The 18,217-nt window shown below is 45.8% G+C and overlaps 1 protein-coding gene across 1 annotated transcript in view; it reads right to left on the reverse strand.

Annotated features, from left to right (window-relative positions):
• Positions 1 to 8,309, reverse strand: part of LOC115123907 (tetratricopeptide repeat protein 39B) — a 58,808-nt gene extending 50,499 nt beyond the window's left edge. The window contains exon 1 of the mRNA XM_065025157.1: positions 7,273 to 8,309. Coding sequence (XP_064881229.1) covers positions 7,273 to 7,317 — 45 coding nt within the window. The 5' untranslated portion in view covers positions 7,318 to 8,309. The remainder of the gene's footprint in view (positions 1 to 7,272) is intronic.
• Between the last annotated feature and the right edge of the window lie 9,908 nt (positions 8,310 to 18,217).

Raw genomic sequence — 18,217 nt, forward strand, 5'->3', positions numbered from 1 at the left:
GGTCCACCTCTACAAGGCAGCAATCACAACCCTGCCAGGACCCTGAAGGACATCACCCTCAACAGCAACCCCAGCACCTCACACAGGAGAAACAGAGCAATAGACACCCTGCTCAGACCAGCAAGACCTCCCCCCCCACCCCCACCCCTACACATAGAGGACCCCACCCAGACCATAGAGGACCCCACCCAGACCATAGAGGCCCATACCAACCACAGCACCACCAGCTGCCCCCCCGAGCCTACACCTTCACTATGGAGAATCACTAAAACAATACAGAAATACACTACGGAAAAAGAAGGAACAGCACGTCAGAAATCAGCTCAATGTAACTGAAGAATCCATAGAATCGAACCACTTCTGGGAAAATTTGAACACAATAAACAAACAACAACACGAAGAATTATCTATCCAAAACAGAGATGTTTGAGTAAACCACTTCTCCAATATCTTTGTCTCTATAACAAAGAACAAACAGCATGATCAAATACAAATCTTAGAATCAACTATTACAGACGACCAGAACTCACTGGATTCTCCAATTACATTGAATGAACTACAGGACAAAATAAAAACCCTCCAACCCAAAAAGGCCTGTGGTGTTGAGAGAGTACACAGTGGCAGAATACCTGACCACTGTGACTGACCCAAACTTAAGGAAAGCTTTGACTATGTACAGACTCAGTGAGAATAGCCTTGCTATTGAGAAAGGCCGCCGTAGGCAGACATGGCTCTCAAGAGAAGACAGGTTATGTGCTCACTGCCCACAAAATGAGGTGGAAACTGAGCTGCACTTCCTAACCTCCTGCCAAATGTATGACCATATTAGAGACACATATTTCCCTCAGATTACACAGATCCACAAAGAATTAGAAAACAAACCAGATTTTGATAAACTCCCATATCTACTGGGTGAAATACCACAGTGATAAACTCCCATATCTACTGGGTGAAATACCACAGTGTTCCATCACAGCAGCAAGATTTGTGACCTGTTGCCACGAGAAAAGGGCAACCAGTGAAGAACAAACACCATTGTAAATACAACCCATATTTATGCTTTTTTATTTTCCCTTTTGTACTTTAAGTATTTGCACATCCTTACTGATGTCCCTTTATTTAACTAGGGAGATGTGCAACACTGTTACACATATATAATGACGTTTGAAATGTCTTTATTCTTTTTCAACTTTTGTGAGTCATGTTTCCAGTTAATGTCTGATTGTTTTGGTCTTTGTTGTTGGGTTTCTTCACTAAACCTGTTTCCATGACAATAAAGCCCTTTGACATTCTCATTGGTTCACCTAAGACCCATCCAGCCCCCCCCCCCCCCGTCCAGCTCCCCACTCACACCCATCCAGTCCCCAACCCCTGTCCAGCTCCCCACTCACACCCATCCAGTCCCCAACCCCTGTCCAGCTCCCCACTCACACCCATCCAGTCCCCAACCCCTGTCCAGCTCCCCACTCACACCCATCAGTCCCCAACCCCTGTCCAGCTCCCCACTCACACCCATCCAGTCCCCAACCCCTGTCCAGCTCCCCACTCACACCCATCCAGTCCCCAACCCCTGTCCAGCTCCCCACTCACACCCATCCAGTCCCCAACCCTGTCCAGCTCCCCACTCACACCCATCCAGTCCCCAACCCCTGTCAGCTCCCCACTCACACCCATCCAGTCCCCAACCCCTGTCCAGCTCCCCACTCACACCCATCCAGTCCCCAACCCCTGTCCAGCTCCCCACTCACACCCATCCAGTCCCCAACCCTGTCAGCTCCCCACTCACACCCATCCAGTCCCCAACCCCTGTCCAGCTCCCCACACCCATCCAGTCCCCAACCCTGTCCAGCTCCCCACTCACACCCATCCAGTCCCCAACCCCTGTCCAGCTCCCCACTCACACCCATCCAGTCCCCAACCCCTGTCCAGCTCCCCACTCACACCCATCCAGTCCCCAACCCCTGTCCAGCTCCCCACTCACACCCATCCAGTCCCCAACCCCTGTCCAGCTCCCCACTCACACCCATCCAGTCCCCAACCCCTGTCCAGCTCCCCACTCACACCCATCCAGTCCCCAACCCCTGTCCAGCTCCCCACTCACACCCATCAGTCCCCAACCCCTGTCCAGCTCCCCACTCACACCCATCCAGTCCCCAACCCCTGTCCAGCTCCCCACTCACACCCATCCAGTCCCCAACCCCTGTCCAGCTCCCCACTCACACCCATCAGTCCCCAACCCCTGTCCAGCTCCCCACTCACACCCATCCAGTCCCCAACCCCTGTCCAGCTCCCCACTCACACCCATCCAGTCCCCAACCCCTGTCCAGCTCCCCACTCACCCATCCAGTCCCCAACCCCTGTCCAGCTCCCCACTCACACCCATCCAGTCCCCAACCCCTGTCAGCTCCCCACTCCACACCCATCCAGTCCCCAACCCCTGTCCAGCTCCCCACTCACACCCATCCAGTCCCCAACCCCTGTCCAGCTCCCCACTCACACCCATCCAGTCCCCAACCCCTGTCCAGCTCCCCACTCACACCCATCCAGTCCCCAACCCCTGTCAGCTCCCCACTCACACCCATCCAGTCCCCAAACCCTGTCCAGCTCCCCACTCACACCCATCCAGTCCCCAACCCTGTCCAGCCCCCACCCACCCATCCAGTCCCCAAACCCTGTCCAGTCCCCAACCCCATCCAGCCCCCCGTCCAGCTCTGAGAGGATGCTAATAATAGCATGATAGTCACTTACATAAAATCGTGACAACAGCCCACACACACACACACACACACACACACACACACACACACACACAGAGAGAGAGCACTCCGTCCCCCCCCGTCCCCCAAGGCAATGTTTTACTGTCTAGATCAGATCGATGGTTTCTACACAACGAAATCACCCAGGCCTGTTAAGACAGCTTTTAACAGTGAACACGTTCTCTCCCTGTCCAGCCCACACACGCACACACACACGTGTCATCGATAAAACCCTCCTGACAGTGGGGCTCTAGGGTTAATGGTATGACTGAGGATCAGGATTACAACAGCTGAGCCCACCGCAGGTTAAATAAGAAAAAATTATATTACACATTTTAAAAAATTAAAAAAATAGATTAGAATAATTTTGTTGCTGTCCAATACACAATATCCTCTATTTCTCTCTCATCTCAAGGTTGACGTCTACATATCAGTCAGTTCATTAACAGATGATGATGTGTCACAGGGACATTCTCTCAGCATTACACACACACTCATTGTGTGATAGTGACAGACTCCATTCGAATGGGGACTGGAAACACAAACACACTGTACTTTGCACACACACACACACACACACACTGATTTGTTCCACCACAGGTAATGGGACACTACTAACTAATTGATGAGGACTGACTGCTGGAGTCTAGTGGTGTGTGTGTGTGTGTGTGTGTGTGTGTGTGTACAAAGTACAGTGTGTTTGTGTTTCCAGTCCCCATTCGAATGGAGTCTGTCACTATCACTATCACACAATGAGTGTGTTGATAGCGTACTGACTACTTATGATTAACTACTGATGACTGACTACTGACTACTTATGATTAACTACTGATGACTGACTACTGATGACTGACTACTGATGACTGACTACTGATGACTGACTAGTGATGACTGACTGACTAGTGATGACTGACTACTGACTACTTATGATTAACTACTGATGACTGACTACTGACTACTTATGATTAACTACTGATGACTGACTACTGACTACTTATGATTAACTACTGATGACTGACTACTGACTACTTATGATTAACTACTGATGACTGACTACTGATGACTGACTACTGATGACTGACTACTGATGACTGACTACTTATGATTAACTACTGACTACTGATGACTGACTACTGATGACTGACTACTGATGACTCACTACTGACTAGTGACGACTGACTAGTGACGACTCACTACTGACTAGTGACGACTCACTACTGACTAGTGACGACTCACTACTGACTAGTGACGACTCACTAGTGATGACTGACTACTGATGACTGACTACTGACTACTGATGACTGACTACTGACTGACTGACTACTGATGACTGACTACTGACTAGTGACGACTCACTACTGACTGACTGACTACTGACTACTGACTGACTGACTACTGACTGACTGACTACTGATGACTGGCTACTGATGACTGACTGGCTACTGATGACTGACTGGCTACTGATGACTGACTGGCTACTTAGGATTAACTACTTATGATTAACTACTGACGACTGACTACTGACTAGTGACGACTGACTACTGACTAGTGATGACTGACTGACTAGTGATGACTGACTACTGACTAGTGATGACTGACTACTGACTAGTGATGACTGACTACTGACTAGTGATGACTGACTACTGACTAGTGATGACTGACTAGTGACGACTCACTGACTAGTGACGACTGACTACTGATGACTGACGACTCACTACTGACTAGTGAAGACTCACTACTGACTAGTGACGACTCACTACTGACTAGTGACGACTCACTACTGACTACTCACTACTGACTCACTACTGACTACTGACGACTCACTACTGACTACTGACGACTCACTACTGACGACTCACTACTGACTAGTGACGACTCACTACTGACTCACTACTGACGACTCACTACTGACTAGTGACGACTCACTACTGACTAGTGATGACTCACTACTGACTAGTGACGACTCACTACTGACTCACTACTGACGACTCACTACTGACGACTCACTACTGACTAGTGACGACTCACTACTGACTAGTGACGACTCACTACTGACTAGTGACTCACTACTGACGACTCACTACTGACGACTCACTACTGACTAGTGATGACTGACTGACTGGTGACGACTCACTACTGACTAGTGATGACTGACTGACTAGTGACGACTCACTACTGACTAGTGACGACTCACTACGGACTAGTGATGACTGACTGACTGACTAGTGACTGACTGACTGACTAGTGATGACTGACTGACTGACTAGTGATGACTGACTGACTGACTAGTGATGACTGACTACTGACTAGTGACGACTGACTACTGAGTGACGACTGACTACTGACTAGTGACGACTCACTACTGACTAGTGACTAGACGACTGACGACTCACTACTGACTACTGACGACTCACTGACTACTGACTAGTGACGACTGACTACTGACTAGTGACGACTGACTACTGACTAGTGATGACTGACTACTGACTAGTGATGACTGACTACTGACTAGTGATGACTGACTACTGACTAGTGACGACTGACTACTGACTAGTGACGACTGACTACTGACTAGTGACGACTCACTACTGACTAGTGACGACTCACTACTGACTAGTGACGACTGACTACTGACTAGTGATGACTGACTACTGACTAGTGATGACTGACTACTGACTAGTGATGACTGACTACTGACTAGTGACGACTGACTACTGACTAGTGATGACTGACTACTTGTGACTGGCTACTGACTACTTATGACTGGCTACTGACTACTTATGACTGGCTACTGACTACTGACTAGTGATGACTGGCTACTGACTAGTGATGACTGACTACTGACTAGTGATGACTGGCTACTGACTAGTGATGACTGGCTACTGACTACTTATGACTGGCTACTGACTACTTATGACTGGCTACTGACTACTGATGACTGACTACTGACTACTGATGACTGACTACTGATGACTGACTACTGACTACTGATGACTGACTGACTACTGATGACTGACTGACTACTGACTAGTGATGACTGACTGACTACTGACTAGTGATGACTGACTGACTACTGACTAGTGATGACTGACTACTGACTAGTGATGACTGGCTACTGATGACTGACTGGCTACTGACTACTTATGACTAGCTACTGACTACTGACTAGTGATGACTGGCTACTGACTAGTGATGACTGACTACTGACTAGTGATGACTGACTACTGACTAGTGATGACTGACTACTGACTAGTGATGACTGGCTACTGACTAGTGATGACTGGCTACTGATGACTGACTACTGACTACTGATGACTGACTACTGACTACTTATGACTGGCTACTGACTACTTATGACTGACGACTAACATTGCCACTTTCAAATGCACTGTACCCAGGACACAGATTTTTTTTTTTTAATAGCCATTTTTTTAAATGATTCATTTGTCAGAGTATATTGGAGTGCCACGGCAGAAAACTACAACATGCAGCGAATTTTGAACATAAGTGTTGATAGGGCAGGACTGTTGTGCGGCAGGTAGCCTCGTGGTTAGAGCATTGAACAAGGCAGTTAACCCCACTATTCCTAAACCGTCATTGTAAATAAGAATACATTATTTAACTGACTTGCCTAGTTAAATAAAGGTTAAATAAATTGAAAACATTAAAATGCAATGTAGCGAGTTCAGAATTTAACTTATAGAGCCAAGTGACTTCCGAACTGCCTGGAACTTCCCGAAATAACCCGCTGTGATGCGGCTCGGGGGCATTTAGTCTCAATCCAGCTGTCTGTCTGCTGAAAAACGTGAGCCACGTCACAAAGGGTCTACCGGGATATTTAAGCTAAATGCAGTTTTTACGCTACTGGCTGGCTGCACAACAAACATGCATTTAATACATGCAATTATGTAGGCTGCATTTCAGTGCTAGAGGCGTCACTAAAAACACCCTGGTTCGAATCCAGGCTGTATCACAACCGGCCGTGATTGAGAGTCCCATAGGGCGTCGCACAATTGGCTAAGCATCGCCGGCCGTCATTTGTAAATAAGAATTTGTTCTTATCTAACTTGCCTAGTAGGCCCAAGACAGACACACAGAACGATAAGGAGGAGAATGTCTGTCTGTAATTGTATTGTGATAATGAAGAGGGTAACTTAATTGTAACTCTTGTACAATAGACCATGTCTTTTCTAACAGGACATATCCACAGCAACCGTTATGGTCACATAACCTAATCTTCCGCGAGGTAACTATGTAACACAGTGTAATAGGATAGCCCGTGTCCAATGATGGCCATATAAAAACGCATTGGGGTGTGAGAAATGCTCTTTACAAATGAAATGTATGATTGGGAATAATAATAGTAGGCTACACAACTAGTCAACAACAGAAATAACCTTGTCGCCTACTTCCGTATTGAGCAATATGAGCGTATCTAAACCAAGACAAATGCAGGCGAGAACACAGCCATAGTTTAAGATACATCATCATCATAAACCCATGTCCTCTTTCTCACCTCATCGTCGGCGTTATTCCCAGATCCGTTCCCGACCTGGGCCATGGTTCGCTGGGTAGAAGGCTAGCAGCAAAGGACTAGAGCTGGTAACAAACTTAGGGCTTTAGCAGGAGAAAAGGCTAGATATTCATTAGGTCAGAAAATGATTTCGTTTTGGTCCAGCTCTCCTTCTCTCTCTCTCTCGGCGGTGAGTGTCTCAGTCTGAAGACTGTTTTTGCCTGGACGGTTCGTGGTTTAGCCAGCTGCTGCTTTCTCTCTGCGGAGCCTTTCCTTCCACCTTCCTTTCGCGGGATACACACTCCCAGGAACGCTCAACACCGGTCCGCCTTCAGACAACACAACAGGAAAGCCGTTTCCACCGGGGCAGCCCAAGTCCGTCCTGACTACACAGCCCTCGAGCCTTTCTCCGGTCAATCACGGAAAGAACGAGAGAGCCCTCTCCAGGTGTCACGTCAGCAGTCAAGAAACTGAAACAGGATATAAGGCAGCGCGCAACCGGCCGTTGAGATATCAACAACCCCGGTAAAAGCCGGCATTTAGCCTATTTCTATCAACCCGCGCCTTACTCACTCTCTGCTGCATATAGCCTAGTCTCGTAGAGAAGTCATGTATATGTGTGAATCCGTCCTTCTCATTTGACCGTTTATTCAGCCTAGACAAATAGGCCCAGAGAGGACAGTCGCCTATAGACTATACTAACCTTTGCCGTGGCACGGTTACGGTGTTCTCGTATCGACTCAACGGTAGACTCTGGACGCGATCATTTTTAATAAATGTGCCTCGAGTCCAAAAGCGACGCACCACGATACGCATGTGACTCTGCGTGCCTTTTTATTTATTTATTTATTATACGCAGAGGGGGGTTGGCCTGGGAATCAATTCAGATGAATAGTCACGCACAAAATGCCAGTTAATTATGATCCATAATAAAAATACAGGTTCCTAGGATAAGAAGTGGATACCGTTCTTATTCCCTCGGTGTCTGAATGATAGCCTATGGTTGTTGTACCCTAATAAGTTTTGAAAAATGTACCGGATTAATATTGGTCTTTTCACTGTGTGCGCATTGCGCGGAAAATTGTTCTGGCGATGTGGCAAATACAAATCGCTCCTCCCCTCCCACGAGTCAGTGGTCCTCTTCACATGCACCACCCAAACACAGCCACTAGAGGGAGGCAAGGCGCTCTCACGACCTCTAAGCATCTGGAGAGAGACAGAGAGAGGGAGAACTGGTTGCCCTCTAGGTTATAGAGAGCTGGTAGTCCCATCCACCACACTACCAGGTGTGAAACAGGGAAGGGACTCAGGGGGTATGCTAATTTGGTATAGAGGAGACAGACCCACTGGTTGCCCTCTAGGTTATAGAGAGCTGGTAGTCCCATCCACCACACTACCAGGTGGGTGGTATAGAGGAGACAGACCCACTGGTTGTCCTCTAGGTTATAGAGAGCTGGTAGTCCCATCCACCACACTACCAGGTGGGTGGTATAGAGGAGACAGACCCACTGGTTGCCCTCTAGGTTATAGAGAGCTGGTAGTCCCATCCACCACACTACCAGGTGCCCACTGGTTGCCCTCTAGGTTATAGAGAGCTGGTAGTCCCATCCACCACACTACCAGGTGGGTGGTATAGAGGAGACAGACCCACTGGTTGTCCTCTAGGTTATAGAGAGCTGGTAGTCCCATCCACCACACTACCAGGTGGGTGGTATAGAGGAGACAGACCCACTGGTTGCCCTCTAGGTTATAGAGAGCTGGTAGTCCCATCCACCACACTACCAGGTGGTAAATAGTGAAGGGACTCAGGGGGTATGCTAATTTGGTATAGAGCAGACCTAACCCACTCTATTAAATTAGTAAAAACTGGAACATTTTACATCTGGCTAGAAATTAATAAGGAAATTATCTCAACATGTACTAGTCTGTGGTGACCTAAATGTCAGAACTGGACAAGAACCTGACACTCTCAGCACACAGGGGGACAAACATCTACCTGGAGGTGACAGCATTCCCTCCCCAATATGCCCCCCAAGACAATTATGACCAACAACAACTTGTCACAAATCCTGCAGCTCTGTCACACGCTGGGTCTGTACATAGTCAATGGTAGTCTTCGAGGGGACTCCTACGGTAGGTACACCTATAGCTCTGTTACATCCTGGGTATGTACATAGTCAATGGTAGAGGGGACTCCTATGGTAGGTACACCTATAGCTCTGTTACATCCTGGGTCTGTACATAGTCAATGGTAGTCTTCGAGGGGACTCCTACGGTAGGTACACCTATAGCTCTGTTACATCCTGGGTATGTACATAGTCAATGGTAGTCTTCGAGGGACTCCTACGGTAGGTACACCTATAGCTCTGTTACATCCTGGGTATGTACATAGTCAATGGTAGTCTTCGAGGGGACTCCTACGGTAGGTACACCTATAGCTCTGTTACATCCTGGGTATGTACATAGTCAATGGTAGTCTTCGAGGGGACTCCTACGGTAGGTACACCTATAGCTCTGTTACATCCTGGGTATGTACATAGTCAATGGTAGTCTTCGAGGGGACTCCTATGGTAGGTACACCTATAGCTCTGTTACATCCTGGGTCTGTACATAGTCAATGGTAGAGGGGACTCCTACAGTAGGTACACCTATAGCTCTGTTACATCCTGGGTATGTACATAGTCAATGGTAGTCTTCGAGGGGACTCCTATGGTAGGTACACCTATAGCTCTGTTACATCCTGGGTATGTACATAGTCAATGGTAGTCTTCGAGGGGACTCCTACGGTAGGTACACCTATAGCTCTGTTACATCCTGGGTCTGTACATAGTCAATGGTAGTCTTCGAGGGGACTCCTACGGTAGGTACACCTATAGCTCTGTTACATCCTGGGTATGTACATAGTCAATGGTAGTCTTCGAGGGGACTCCTACGGTAGGTACACCTATAGCTCTGTTACATCCTGGGTCTGTACATAGTCAATGGTAGTCTTCGAGGGGACTCCTACGGTAGGTACACCTATAGCTCTGTTACATCCTGGGTATGTACATAGTCAATGGTAGTCTTCGAGGGGACTCCTACGGTAGGTACACCTATAGCTCTGTTACATCCTGGGTCTGTACATAGTCAATGGTAGAGGGGACTCCTATGGTAGGTACACCTATAGCTCTGTTACATCCTGGGTCTGTACATAGTCAATGGTAGTCTTCGAGGGGACTCCTACGGTAGGTACACCTATAGCTCTGTTACATCCTGGGTATGTACATAGTCAATGGTAGTCTTCGAGGGGACTCCTATGGTAGGTACACCTATAGCTCTGTTACATCCTGGGTATGTACATAGTCAATGGTAGTCTTCGGGGACTCCTATGGTAGGTACACCTATAGCTCTGTTACATCCTGGGTCTGTACATAGTCAATGGTAGAGGGGACTCCTATGGTAGGTACACCTATAGCTCTGTTACATCCTGGGTCTGTACATAGTCAATGGTAGTCTTCGAGGGGACTCCTATGGTAGGTACACCTATAGCTCTGTTACATCCTGGGTCTGTACATAGTCAATGGTAGTCTTCGAGGGTACTCCTATGGTAGGTACACCTATAGCTCATCTCTTGGCAGTAGTACTGTAGACTACTTTATCACTGACCTCATACAACAGACCACGTATTCACCCGGCACCCTAATTCACAAACAAACAAAACAAAACCAAAGTCTTCTCATGCTTTGTTGATTTCAAAAAAAGCTTTTGACTCAATTTGGCAGAACAGTCTGCAGCACCCGGCCTCACCCTACTAGAGCCTGAAGTCAAATGTCTACTGTTTGCTGATGATCTGGTGCTTCTGTCCCCAACCAAGGAGGGCCTACAGCAGCACCTAGATCTTCTGCGCAGATTCTGTCAGATTTGGGCGCCTTGGTAGGGTCGTGTTTCGGGGGACGCTCTCGACCTTCGTCTCTCCCCAGTCCGTATGCGAGTTACAGCGATGGGATGACAACCAATTGGGTAAAAAAAAATGTTTTAAATGGAACATAACATTTGACATACCAAATAGGATCTGGCTAAAAATACTGGAATCAGTTATAGAACCCATTGCCCTTTATGGTTGTGGAGGTCTGGGGTCCGCTCACCAACCAAGACTTCACAAAATGGGACAAACACCAAATTGAGACTCTGCATGCAGAATTCTGCAAAAACAAACATCCTCTTGGTAAAATACCAAATAACAATTATTACAATAGACGATTCCCGCTAATGATTCAAATCCAGAAAATATTTATAATAATATAATATATATACATTTAAAAACATTTTACCTTTATTTAACTAGACAAGTCAGTTAAGAACAAATTCTTATTTTCAATGAGGCCTAGGAACAGTGGGTTAACTGCCTGTTCAGGGGCAGAACGACAGATTTGTACCTTGTCAGCTCGGGGATTTGAACTTGCAACCTTCCGGTTACTAGTCCAACGCTCTAACCACTAGGCTACCCTGCTGCCCCTGGTCCAATATATATATATATATATTATAATATAGAATATAATTTAATTCTACAACCTGCTATAACTGATTCGACAAAGCCTTCACCTACGAACCTGGAGAAGAGTCCCCTCAGAGCCCCAGGACAGCAACACAACTAGACACAACCAAATCATGAGAAAACAAAAAGAGAATTACTTGACACATTGGAAAGAATTAACAAAAAAACAGAGCAAACTAGAATGCTATTTGGCCCTAAACAGACAGTACACAGTAGCAGAATGCCTGACCACTGTGACTGTCCCAAACTTAAGCGTTGCCTTGCTATTGAAAGAGGCCACCGTAGGCAGACCTGGCTCTCAAGCGAAGACAGGCTATGTGCAACACTGCCCACAAAATGAGGTGGAAACCGAGCTGCACTTCCTAACCTCTAATGTATGACCATATTAGAGACACATATTTTCCCTCAGATTACACAGATCCCACAAAGAATGAAAGTGAAGGTAAGATACCACAGTGTGACATCACAGTGTGACATCACAGCAGCAAGACGTGTGACCTTGTTGCCACAAGAAAAAAGGGGCAACCAGTGAAGAACAAACACCATTGTAAAATGTCAAACCCATATTTATCCCTCTGTGAGCTGAAGCACAGCTGGGTCATGCAGCAAGACAATGTTTGGTTGGAGTCATTGCTGCCACAGTAAACTTCCTCCACAGAGACATGAGAGACTGGTCAACAACTACAGGAAGTGTTTGGTTGGAGTCATTGCTGCCACAGTAAACTTCCTCCACAGAGACGTGAGAGACTGGTCCACAACTACAGGAAGTGCTTGGTTGGTCCACAACTACAGGAAGTGTTTGGTTGGAGTCATTGCTGCCACAGTAAACTTCCTCCACAGAGACATGAGAGACTGGTCAACAACTACAGGAAGTGTTTGGTTGGAGTCATTGCTGCCTTCCTCCACAGAGACGTGAGAGACTGGTCCACAACTACAGGAAGTGCTTGGTTGGTCCACAACTACAGGAAGTGTTTGGTTGGTCAACAACTACAGGAAGTGTTTGGTTGGTCCACAACTACAGGAAGTGTTTGGTTGGTCAACAACTACAGGAAGTGTTTGGTTGGTCCACAACTACAGGAAGTGCTTGGTTGGTCCACAACTACAGGAAGTGGTTGGTTTGGAGTCGTTGCAGCTAAAGGAGAACCAGAGATTCAGTGTAAAGGGGGAAATTATTTTTTTCACACAGGGGAATTGGGTTTTGCATAACTTTGTTCATGAAATAAACATGTAATTGTTGTGTTACTTTGTCTAATATCAGGTTGTCTAATGTCAGGTTGTCTAATATCAGGCTGTCTAATATCAGGTTGTCTAATATCAGGTTGTCTAATATCAGGCTGTCTAATGTCAGGTTGTTTAATATCAGGCTGTCTAATATCAGGTTGTCTAATATCAGGTTGTCTAATATCAGGTTGTCTAATATCAGGTTGTTTAATATCAGGTTGTTTAATATCAGGTTGTTTAATATCAGGTTGTCTAATATCAGGTTGTCTAATGTCAGGTTGTCTAATATCAGGCTGTCTAATATCAGGTTGTCTAATATCAGGTTGTCTAATATCAGGTTGTCTAATACCAGGTTGTTTAATATCAGGTTGTCTAATATCAGGTTGTCTAATATCAGGTTGTCTAATATCAGGCTGTCTAATATCAGGCTGTCTAATATCAGGTTGTCTAATATCAGGTTGTCTAATATCAGGCTGTCTAATATCAGGTTGTCTAATATCAGGTTGTCTAATATCAGGTTGTCTAATATCAGGCTGTCTAATATCAGGTTGTCTGATGTCAGGTTGTCTAATATCAGGTTGTCTAATATCAGGTTGTCTAATATCAGGTTGTCTAATATCAGGTTGTCTAATATCAGGTTGTCTAATATCAGGTTGTCTAATATCAGGTTGTCTAATATCAGGTTGTCTAATATCAGGTTGTCTAATATCAGGTTGTCTAATATCAGGTTGTCTGATGTCAGGTTGTCTAATATCAGGTTGTCTAATATCAGGTTGTCTAATATCAGGTTGTCTAATATCAGGTTGTCTAATATCAGGTTGTCTAATATCAGGTTGTCTAATATCAGGTTGTCTAATATCAGGTTGTCTAATATCAGGTTGTCTACTGTCAGGTTGTCTAATATCAGGTTGTCTAATATCAGGTTGTCTAATATCAGGTTGTCTACTGTCAGGTTGTCTAATATCAGGTTGTTTAATATCAGGTTGTCTAATATCAGGTTGTCTAATATCAGGCTGTCTAATATCAGGTTGTCTAATATCAGGTTGTCTACTGTCAGGTTGTCTAATATCAGGTTGTCTAATATCAGGTTGTCTAATATCAGGTTGTCTACTGTCAGGTTGTCTAATATCAGGTTGTTTAATATCAGGTTGTCTAATATCAGGTTGTCTAATATCAGGCTGTCTAATATCAGGTTGTCTAATATCAGGTTGTCTAATATCAGGTTGTCTAATGTCAGGTTGTCTAATGTCAGGTTGTCTAATATCAGGTTGTCTAATATCAGGTTGTCTAATATCAGGTTGTCTACTGTCAGGTTGTCTAATATCAGGTTGTCTAATGTCAGGTTGTCTAATATCAGGTTGTCTAATATCAGGTTGTCTAATATCAGGTTGTTTAATATCAGGTTGTTTGGTTGAAGATCTGACAACATTCAGTATCAATATACAAAAATAGAGAAAATCAGAAAGGGGGGGGGGGACTTTCTCACAGCTCTGTTTCAGTCATCAGTCCAATAGAGGGTGTCTTGTCCTGCTCCTGAAATCTGCTCCTGCATTCATCCCATCAGCAACAGAGCATCGGGGTAGGTGCAAGTCTGACATCAATGTGTGCGCAATTACAATTAAATATGGTCCATTTCAGAACTTGTTATACAACATAAACATAGTGTTGGCACCAGTGGAGGTCGTGTCGTTTACGATTAAGAAGGACGATTAATTTATTTATTTATGAGCCTGGCCTTATTTCTATTACAGCATACTGGATGACTGTCATTCATATTCACCCAGGTTACTGTCATTCATATTCACTCCAGGTTACTGTCATTCATATTCACCCAGGTTACTGTCGTTCATATTCACCCAGGTTACTGTCATTTATATTCACCCAGGTTACTGTCATTCATATTCACCCAGGTTACTGTCATTCATATTCACCCAGTTCAATGTAACAGTGACAGGTTTAGGTTACTGTCATTCATATTCACCCAGTTCAATGTAACAGTGATAGGTTTAGGTTACCATTCACAGTTCAATGTAACAGTGATAGGTTTAGGTTACTGTCATTCATATTCACCCAGTTCAATGTAACAGTGACTGTCATTCATATTCACCCAGTTCAATGTTACAGTGACAGGTTTAGGTTACTGTCATTCACCCAGTTCAATGTAACAGTGACAGGTTTAGGTTACTGTCATTCATATTCACCCAGTTCAATGTAACAGTGATGGGTTTATGTTACTACATGATACTAGAATGTTCCCTGTACCCATCATGAGGTTGCTACAACCTAGCCTATGAATTCAAGTTTACAACGTAGGTCGAGAGATACATTTGAGAAGACAGAGAGTGACACATGGACAGCCCGTGACATTCAATACCGCCTTTGCACACTCTTGCCTGCACCTACCTGATATAGAGAGTGTAATCACTTAAACGTTTTAACCGAATCGATGGAATGAATACACTACCTGATCACACGGAAAGATAACTAACAGTCACGGTGTGCTCGGAGTGCGCTCCGTAGGCGTTCGTAAACGCGTTGCGTTCAGAGCGCACCGTGGTCGCTCTGGCCCAGGAGGTTGATCCTCACAACGGATGTCAAAAGCACCCAAGCTAACTGGCCAACATTGACTATCTACATCCAGACACATAATGAGAGAACACCTCACTCGGGACCATTTGACTCGCCCTGGTAGATCCGGTTAGGCTGTTTTCGTATTATTCCGAACGTTGGTGACACCGGACATATTCAACCGGTGTTGAGTGTTTTTAATTGATCACTTATTCCGCGCTCTGGTACAACTCAGACGAGAGTAGACTGCTAGAGGGACTTTTACGCGATATATACGCTATGTAAACCATTGTGTTTGTTGTGTTTATAATTCATTCTCGCATCTATGCCTCTCTTAATAACCTTTTTCCCTTCGCTTGTGGACTTCTGTTGAAAATACAACAACTGCCTGGGACCAGCTGTGTGGTTGGCTTTGTGGGGTTTGACACTTATGTAGGTGTCATAACCAGCCTTAAAATATGGTAATGTGTCACAACAGGTCTAATTATGTGTCACGACAGTGTTATGGCAATATAACAGATTATGACCGTATCATAACGCACTATGACGCTGGTGTTACACACTTTTGTTCATGGTCTATTTCGGTTGTTTTGGCAAAGTTAACATATGTTTCCTAACGCTAATAAAGCCCTTTTGAATTTAGCGTGAACAAGAGTAGCCATTCCGACTCACGCCAGTGAGACAAGCTGGCTGCTGCCATAGGTTATCCAGCATCCCATCTGGTTGTGTCTTGACTGCATCAAATGTAGTGTAACGACCAAAAGGGTTTATAAGCGCGGAAATCGTCTCTGCCGTTCGAGCATGCTTTTGCGGCACAGTCGATAGCGGGCCGGACCTCGGGCTCGAAGGTCGAGGGTTCGAGACCTGCTCCCTGCCTGTTTCATTACCGTATGTTAAGATGCTACAGTAAGTAGCCACCTAGGTAGATAATTTAGCAAGTCGAATTCAGTCCATTTTGCTGTGCTTCTCATCCTCGTCTACAACAACTCCATTCATATTCCCGAGTGACGCAGCGGTTCTAAAGACACTGCGTCTCAGTGTTAGAGGCACCCTGGTTCGAATCCAGGCTGTATCACAACCGGCCGTGACTGGGAGTCCCCTAGTGCGGAACACCATTGGACCAGCGTCGTCCGTGTTTGTCCGGTGTAGGCCGTCATTGTAAATAAGAATTTGTTCTTGACTGGACTTACCTTGTTTAAACCAAAGGTTACATATTAAGAACCGCTTACCTGTTGCTTGATCATTTTAATTATATTTTGTATTGATTAGAAATGTCCCGCTACACACCGCGCCGTTTCTGCTTCGACTGACCGAGAACCAAGCGACAGGCACTAGGGGACTCCCAGTCACGGCTGGTAGGCTACTTATTGACCAACCTCATAAAAACTGTCGTCAAATGTCAACTCGTTGTATGCTATGTAGCAATGTCACAGAATTATATTACATTTTTAGACAAAGACTTTTCATTTTAATAAGCCTATTTGTTTTCCTTCAACAACAATACAAAAGCTAGCAAGTAATATAATACTAAACGTCCGTTCAGATATTCTAATAACCGTGTCCGTCCCTAAAACACTCAAGAAACCATCTGAATCTCATTTTAATGTAGAACGGGTTTATTGACCGACTGTGTAACCTGAACTAATGCTCATTTATTGCGTGACAGAACGGCTTGATTGACCAACAGTGTAAACTGAATTAATACGAACATTTTTTTTAACCAGTGAAAATGACAACTGTAAAAACACATCTAAAAAAGGTCACGTGTAACACAAATCTACTCCACAGTGTCAAAACCAAAATGTGTTCCCCTTTAAAACCACTTCACAGAACAGTACCAACGCCGGTCTGGTGTCTCTCTGTGTGAAAACAAGTGTCACTGCAGTTGATTAAGGGGTTCAAATATAATGCTGTCTGTCCCTGGTTCAAATATAACAACGCTGTCCTGGGATGAATCAGATGACAGACATAACTTGTGTGCTACTGTCTAGCCCTGGGGGGGTTTACAACCATGAGCAGTGTGCTACTGTCTGGCCCTGGGGGGTTTACAACCATGAGCAGTGTGCTACTGTCTGGCCCTGGGGGTTTACAACCATGAGCAGTGTGCTACTGTCTGGCCCTGGGGGGGGTTTACAACCATGAGCAGTGTGTGCTACTGTCTGGCCCTGGGGGTTTACAACCATGAGCAGTGTGCTACTGTCTGGCCCTGGGGGGGTTTACAACCATGTCTGTCTGCCCTGGGGGGGGGTTTACAACCATGAGCAGTGTGCTACTGTCTGGCCCTGGGGGGGTTTACAACCATGAGCAGTGTGCTACTGTCTGGCCCTGGGGGGGCCCTGGGGGGTTTACAACCATGAGCAGGGTGCTACTGTCTGGCCCTGGGGGGTTTACAACCATGAGCAGTGTGCTACTGTCTGGCCTACTGTCTGGCCCTGGGGGGGGTTTTACAACCATGAGCAGCAGTGTGCTACTGTCTGGCCCTGGGGGGGTTTACAACCATGAGCAGTGTGCTACTGTCTGGCCCTGGGGGGAGCAGGGTTTGTCTGGCCCTGGGGGACAACCATGAGCAGTGTGCTACTGTCTGGCCCTGGGGGGGTTTACAACCATGAGCTGGCCCTGGGGTGC

The sequence above is a fragment of the Oncorhynchus nerka genome, linkage group LG12, assembly GCF_034236695.1.
Source record: "Oncorhynchus nerka isolate Pitt River linkage group LG12, Oner_Uvic_2.0, whole genome shotgun sequence".
NCBI lineage: Eukaryota > Metazoa > Chordata > Actinopteri > Salmoniformes > Salmonidae > Oncorhynchus > Oncorhynchus nerka.